This window comes from Aphanomyces astaci (genome assembly GCF_000520075.1).
Source record: "Aphanomyces astaci strain APO3 unplaced genomic scaffold supercont1.20, whole genome shotgun sequence".
NCBI classification, from domain to species: Eukaryota; Oomycota; class Saprolegniomycetes; order Saprolegniales; family Verrucalvaceae; genus Aphanomyces; species Aphanomyces astaci.
In genome coordinates this window covers 6,194-13,831 of record NW_009798283.1, presented here as the reverse complement: position 1 = coordinate 13,831, position 7,638 = coordinate 6,194, and the positions used below count along the sequence as shown (strand labels likewise).

Sequence of the window (7,638 nt, the reverse complement as noted above, 5' to 3'; positions counted from 1 at the left end):
TGCGTGAAATCGGACGTAGACTCGACAGAAACCATGTCACAATCTCCAACTATCTCAAGGACCCCACCTCGTATGGAAACAACTACAAAAAAGGTCGCCCGAAGAAGCTCAACGCTCAACAACAGCGGCGACTGTATCGCACAAGTACCAACGAGATATTGAGTGCTGCAAAACTCAACGATCAACTCGACCTTGACTTGCACAAATCTACCGTTACCCGCTACTTACGCTCCAACAACAAGTTTGAGTTCATTAAGATGAAAAAAGCCCCTAAACTCACCCCCATGCACATGCTTCGTCGCAAAGAATGGGCATCTGAAATGGTCGACTACGGAAACGAAAAGTGGAGCTCGGTTGTCTTCTCCGATGAGAAAAAGTGGAACCTGGATGGCCCCGATGGTCTCAAGTCGTATTGGCACTGCGTTGGACGTGATGTCATTACAGTTTTCAGTCGTCAAAATGGTGGTGGCTCGCTCATGGTGTGGGGGGGTATTTGGGCAGATGGAACGACTCGATTGGCGTTCGTTGAGGGAACACAAACAGCCCAAGACTACATCTACACGCTTGGCGAGTTCATGTTGCCTGCAGCCCAGCTTCGTTTTGGCACTGATTTCGTTTTCCAGCAAGATAATGCAAGCATTCACACTGCCAACGCAATAAAAGCTTTTTTGGATGAACAAGGTGTTGTGGTTATGGACTGGCCAGCGTTGTCTCCCGACTTGTACCCCATCGAGAATATTTGGGGATATCTTGTTGAGCAAGTGTATGCTGGCGGGAAGCAGTATGACACGAAAGAAGAGCTCAAAGCCTCAATTATGCGTCATTGGAACTCGTTGGAGGTTTCGTACCTTCAAACTCTGATTTTTAGCATGAAATCGAGATGCCTGAGTGTTGTTGCGGCTAACGGAATGACAACTAAATACTAGTAATGGATTTGCGTGTGAATTATCGTATCAATTCTTTTATTATCGTGGGCGAACTGATGGGGTTGTTCAGTGGTTATAACCTTTTGCGTCGGTGTAAAAACGTATTTTTTTTCACTCCTCACTCAATATTTTGAACTTTATTGCAATTCAAAGCTAGAAATGCTTGTTTTTAGTATACAAATCTGGGCATGTTTTTGGATTAATTTAATTTTCAATACTTTGGAAAAAAATTGAGAAAAACATGGTGGTGATAACCTTTCGCGTCGGACTGTACTCCGGAGTAAACTACAGCACTGTACTTTACTAGTGTTTTGAAATATTTAAAAATATTTCAAAACACTAGTATTCGCCTGTTAATAATAGTATTTCTCATGTATTAATATTATTTTAATAGTATTACTACGTACAGTAGTACTACTAATAAAATAGTACTATTAATAGTACTGGTACAGTATTACTACTTATTCTTTTACCAGAAATTCGAATTAGTTTTCGAAGGATTGAGAATTCCTCAGTTTCACCATTTGCCACATTCATTCTTGTGTGGGGCCATGAACATCTCGACCGCCTCCGACGACGAGGTTGCCGTTCCGTTCGGCACTGTTCTTGGCATCACCGATGGCGGCGTGGAAGTGTACAACTGTGACTACTCAACGCTCCCTCCACCCGACATGCTAGACCGTGCGAGCTTCAAGAACGAATATAACGGCGTCACGACAGGGTACAAGTGGCAGTGCGTCGAGCTCGGTCGGCGGTACCTGCTCGTGAACTTTGGCGTGATCTACGACAACATTGCCATGGCGTACGACATCTTTCGACTCAAGACGGTGCGTCGTGTCGCGGATGGCCAGTTGGTACCCATGCTCGCCAACGTGAACGGTGAGTCGACCGAGTTGCCGGTGAAGGGATCGTTGTTGATCTGGAACCCCGTGGGTGAGTTTGTGCAAACGGGGCACATTGCCGTGATTGTCAACGTCCAGGTGGATTACGTGGACATTGTCGAGCAGAACGTGGATGACACCATCTGGCCTCCCGACGTCAAGTACTCGCGGCGGCTGAAGGCCGACTTAGACGAAGTCACGGGCGCGTACTCCATCACATGCACGTTCCCAGACTCGTCAATCCTCGGCTGGATGACGGTGGACATGCACACCGAATACAACTACGAGGACGTACCCATCGCCACGCCTTCCCAGGACCTCCATCTTCACAACGTCACCCTCACCGATGTAAGTGTTTCGCTCGTCGTCGCCGTCTCATCGGTATTCTATGGTCGTATGCTGTTTTCGTTGAATCGATTCTTCCTCATAAGTCCGATACTTCGATGTATTTATATATATATATATATATAATGGCAGATTATGTCATCCAGAATGCCAAGTAAATATCGCGATCGTGTTCACTTGTTGTCGCAAACACATACAAGTACATCGGTTTCGTGCTTGTTCGAGCTTTTTCCGATTCCGATATATATACATATATATACTATATTACACATATATCATATGATATCTATGATAGATATGATAGATACGATATAATATATACAAATATGATAGATACGATATATATATATATACAAATATATGTATTTTTGACGACTTGTTATCACCTTGAATCACGACGCTCCGAATATAAAGATATATATATATATATACCGGTATTGTATTCCATAGGCGCAAGTCGCCGCCCCATGGATGGACCATACGTTGCCGTTTGTCCAAGCCTTCGAATCCGCTTTTGGTTCTGCCCTCGCGTCATCTCCATCCTCCGCGTACTTCCGCCTCACGCCCCGCGGCCAAGCAGCGCTCGAGTACGCAACAGAGCACCTGCATCACATGTTCCTCGACGCGACCGACTACGTCCTACACCACGAGAAGGAACTCGGTCCCCACTTCCGCCTCCCGTCGGCACTGTGGCCGCGCATCCGACGGTCGTGGTTCCGTCGCAAGCCGGACGCGCTCGCCGGGCGGTTCGATTTTACGCTCACCGAGTCAGGCATCAAAGTGTACGAGTACAACGCCGACTCTGCGTCCTGTCTCATGGAGTGTGGGTACAACCAAGATGCGTGGGCGGCGGCCGCGGGCGTGCCCGGTCGGTCCAACAGCAGCGCTTTATTCGAGAAACTCAAGCAAGGATGGGTGCACAAGAACGTGCAAGGGCCCCTGCACCTACTCTGCGACACGGACCCGGAAGAACGATACCACACCGAGTACATGAAGGCGGCAGCGGAAGCGGCGGGACTCACGTGTTATGTGGTCGTGGGGGTGCACACGCTGCATCGAATCGGGTACATATTGTATCGAGTTTGCCTTGTTGAGATGACGTTTCTTCGCATGATATACGGCGAACGATTGTTGAAGTACCGTGGGTGGTGTGTCAAGGAGGGCTGATTCTGCGAGTCTGATTCCGACCAAACTGATTCTGATTCCATCGACGTACCGTGTTTTTTATTTTGTTCTGATTCTGTGGTGACGATATTTAACGTCTGATTCCGTCCGTCCATGTACCCCCCACCCTATAGACAAGACATCGTCGACACTGCCCACGATGGCGGCATTGTCGTGCAAAATGTATGGAAGACATGGTCGTGGCGCACGGCGATCGATCAGTTGGATGACGACGATTGGCAGCACTTCCTCATGGACGACGTCGCCGACCCCAAGGGCCTCACGACGCCCAAGTTGCGTCCGGCGCGCACGACCGCCGTCCACCTCGTGGACGTGCTGCTGCATCCGTCTGTGCGTATCTTTGAGCCGCTATGGACAGTCCTCGCCAGCTCCAAAGCGATTTTACCTGTTTTGACGACGCTGTACCCCAACCACCCGATGCTGCTGCGCTCGTCGTTTACGCTAACGCCAGAGCTCGAGCTCTCGGGCTACGTCAAGAAACCGGTAGCTGGTCGCGCCGGTGAAAACGTGTCGCTGGTCGCTGCGGATGGCACCACCGTTGTGGCGTCGGAGGGGCAGTGGGCCGCCGACACGCCCATCTACCAGGAGCTTGCGCTTCTTCCCAACTATGGAGATAGAGGGAACGTCCAGCTCGGGACATGGGCCGTCGACGGCGCGTACGGCGGCACCGTCCTCCGCGCCGACCCGTCGCACATCATTCGAATGGACTCGGCCGTGTATGCGGTGCGCGTGGACGACGACCACTAGCTGCCAAAGCACGTGGATAGTAGCACTAGATCAACACTAGTCGTCGATAGATTTGTCGTCGTGGTAGTCGATGGAGATACGCGAGGGAGTTAGTTGGCTCGACTTACAGTGTATGATAAACTGGATTGTATATCGATAAGCAATACTATTAATAGTATACCAGTACTGTACTACAGTACTACACCATTTATCGATTAAGTTCAGGTTATCTCCGGTATATTTCGTCCGACGCACAACTGATTCACGCCATGTGCGTTTTGTTCACCAAACATTTAATATATTTCGTCCAGAACCTACTACTTCTTTGCATTATATTTCGACGAATGTCCGGTATATGTCACCCCACAGCGGGTATATCACACTTTGTTCAATAAATTTCAAATGATGTTATATCTTTTTCGATAAGTCGACGCAGTAATCGACTGAACGAAGTAGCCAATGAAATTTTCGAAAAAAAACTTTCGATCAATCAAATTACAGGCGTATCCGGCGCATCGCCAACCGAAAATACCAAATTTAGCTCGAAAGCACAATATCTACGATTTAGACAAGTATTCACCACCTGCGATGGAGTACTTGATTTGCTTCGAAAATCGAAATCGATGGAACATCATTTGAAATATATTGAACAATGTGTGAAATATACCGCCTGGACCGGACATTAGTCGAAATATACTGCAACGAATGGTTATATCGAAGGTTCAGCGAACATAACGCACATGGCGTGTATCAGTTGCGCGTCGGACGAAATATACCGGAGATAACCTGAACATAATCGATAAATGGTGTTAGTAGTATATTGACCATTTACCCAAATTTGGACTTTTGTGCGGATTCGCCAATTTTATACTATTATATTATAGTACGTAAGAAGTTGCCCATTGGTGATTATAATCACACTAATTTAAGTCACACACTAATTCGAGGTTGATGATGGTGTCCTGTAGACTGATTGGCTAAATTCTTCTGTACATTTCGGTATACTAGTATAGTGCTAACGATGTATGTACTCGAAGTAGTAGTACTAAGTTTATTCGGTATATTTAAATCGGAAATTACTAGTACCTCTTTTTGCAACTCTTCAGATTAGAGGCACGTTGGAGTCGTCCAACGATAACTGATGCCTCACAAGCGGCAGGGTCGTGGTGACGGCATGGATGCTTAAAGTCAACATTGATGTCGAAAATATTACCATAGCGTTAGTACTACATGACTATGGTATTCCCTCGTCGCATAATTGTACTAATAGTACTCGTATCATCATGAGCCTGCATTTGATTCTCAATAGTGTTTCGCGATGAACATGGATTTGTGATTGAATTATCCAATCATTGTACAGGAGTGTTTTCATTGGTTAAATATGAAATCGTAGGCAATCTCACTACGAATTCCATAAATAAGAATTTTGATTGGTCAGATATTTTTTAGACAATCCGATTTGGCGATGTAATTGTCGTGGAAGCAACATATCGTTCACATTGAACATATACGGCTTTCTATTGGTTGAAAAACACACGTCGGATCGACATCACTATTGCCAAGACTTACAAAGCTACTGTAAGTCGATCAGAGCTCAACAAACAAGGTGACGAGTTTTGACTAGTAGAAGTAGGTGTTGTGCTTGATGTGCATCCATAAACGACATCTTTAGACAGGCTGAACGATCGTCCACCGACGAACACGGCATTTACACCTCTGTGAATTCGTAGGAACAGGGTGTTACCAGGGCCACTGGACTGGGGCTCGAAGGAGTTTGACCTGATGACACGCGTGGCCCCGTGTGCCACGGGTATTGCGTGCAGAGGCTCGGCATGACCACACTTCTTGCCCTCACCTTGTCAGGACTTGAACTGTGAGGAAGGGTGCGAATCCATGTTGCAGCCTCTGCACGCAATACACGTGGCACCCGGAACCACTTCGTATCCTCATTGTTCATGTCCTCACCTTGTCGGTGACTCACATACGAAATTTGGTCTTTGTATTGAAAATGTAGAGTCATCTACCAATGAAAGCCTAAGAAGAATTCTACTTTTAACCAATAAGACTAATGCCGGATAGAATCGTCGTATTCGCCCAGTTATCCTGCATAAAGGTGATTCATGTAATTCCCGGCCAGCATGCAATTCGATGTCGATCCGACGTGTGTTTTCAACCAATAGAAAGCCGTATATGTTCAATGTGAACGATATGTTGCTTCCACGACAACTACATCGCCAAATCGGATTGTCTAAGAATAACTGACCAATCAAAATTCCATAATGTGTCGGGTATCCAATCACCAACGTCTAATTTGTCGGTTTGATGTAAATGTATGCTTCAGGGACAACACACACACTCTTGGAATGAACGATATATTCATGCACCCTAGTATGCCTCAAAGCTGCCCTACGCGTTGGCGTTGACGGCCTTGATGCTCCAACGATTCCATCATGCATGTGCGTGCGTGCCTCCAAGCTGCCTGCCTACGCGTTGGCCTTGACGGGCTTGATGTTCCAGTGTTGGTTGACGTTGTTTTTGTCACTCCACAACAAGCGCACGAGTCCGTCAACGTCGTCGGGGGCGCCGAGGGAAAACCCAAAGTGCGTTGCATGATGGATCTGGCCCGTGAAGTCGTTCAAGACCCACTTCTGGTTGACGTTGTTGGGATCGCAATTGGCCAAGACCACAGGTCCATCGTTCACGCCCTTGGGCGCGTCCAAGCATTGGCTCGAGGACTTGCTCTTAATGCTCTGAATGACGGGATCGTAGAACCACTGGTGGCTCTGACGGTGCGGATGGCTAGTGGATTGCAACTTCACTCCGCCGGGGAACACAGTCAGCCCGTCGCCGTTCGTCTTGATGCCAATCTCAAGGGGTTCGTCGGTCGCCGGGACTATCGAGATCGACTGGGTCGGTTGCTTGTTACACGGAGACACCGTGACCACGAGGTTCCCGTCGGGGGTCGTTGGGCGGTTCACGTCGATGCAAAATTTGGCATCGTTCTGACTCGCAATGTTGCCGTTCGCGACACTCCACTGTTGATCACGGTTGTCCTTGGAGCAGGGGGACGTGTGCAGGTTCTGCGTGTCGTTGTCCTCGCCAGTAGATTCCAAGCACTGATTCGAGCTCTTGGAGTACAAGATGCTGGAGTCTTTGTCCCACAGCCAGATCTCGTCGTCCAAAAGCCCCGATGGACCGACAGACGGCTTCGCAGCATACACGCCGCCAAAGTTCTCGTTGACCGAGTCGTTCGCGTTCCAGTAGCGGTGCGCCTTGATCACGTTGTCTCCGGCCCAGAGGCGGACCGCTTGGAGCGGCGCGCCGACGTGGACGGCCTCCACCCCTGGCTTTAACGTGCGATTCACATCGTGAATGCCAAAGTTGCGTTCAATCTCGGTCGGATTGAACGGCAAATCGAACGCGGCAAAGTAGAACGTATTGAGGTTCTGGCGCGGCACCAGGGTGAGAAAGTCCTGCGTGAACACGCCTTGGGCCCGGGGGGACGCTTCGTTGACGACGGGGTCCTCACCCGCTGTGCTCCAGCCGGCCTCGTGCAGCTGGGCGAGCTTGCCGGC

The 7,638-nt window shown here is 48.5% G+C and overlaps 2 protein-coding genes across 3 annotated transcripts in view; one reads left to right on the top strand and one right to left on the bottom strand.

Annotated features, from left to right (window-relative positions):
- Positions 1-257: 257 nt before the first annotated feature.
- Positions 258-4,270, top strand: H257_08688 (the record flags this gene model as incomplete). 2 transcript variants are annotated; one of them, XM_009834710.1, is made up of 4 exons in its annotated part: positions 258-839; positions 1,442-2,155; positions 2,603-3,216; positions 3,451-4,270. In XM_009834710.1, the coding sequence occupies 4 exons, from the start codon at positions 258-260 to the stop codon at positions 4,082-4,084; spliced, it is 2,544 nt and encodes an 847-aa protein (XP_009833012.1). In that variant the 3' UTR covers positions 4,085-4,270. The 2 variants fall into 2 exon arrangements, with proteins under 2 accessions (XP_009833012.1, XP_009833013.1); XM_009834711.1 differs by having other exon boundaries at positions 2,603-4,270.
- A 2,276-nt stretch (positions 4,271-6,546) lies between these two features.
- Positions 6,547-7,638, bottom strand: part of H257_08687 (hypothetical protein) — a gene marked incomplete at its 3' end in the record, with an annotated part of 1,934 nt that continues 842 nt past the window's right edge. Inside the window, exon 2 of the mRNA XM_009834709.1 lies at positions 6,547-7,629. Coding sequence (XP_009833011.1) covers positions 6,547-7,629 — 1,083 coding nt within the window. The remainder of the gene's footprint in view (positions 7,630-7,638) is intronic.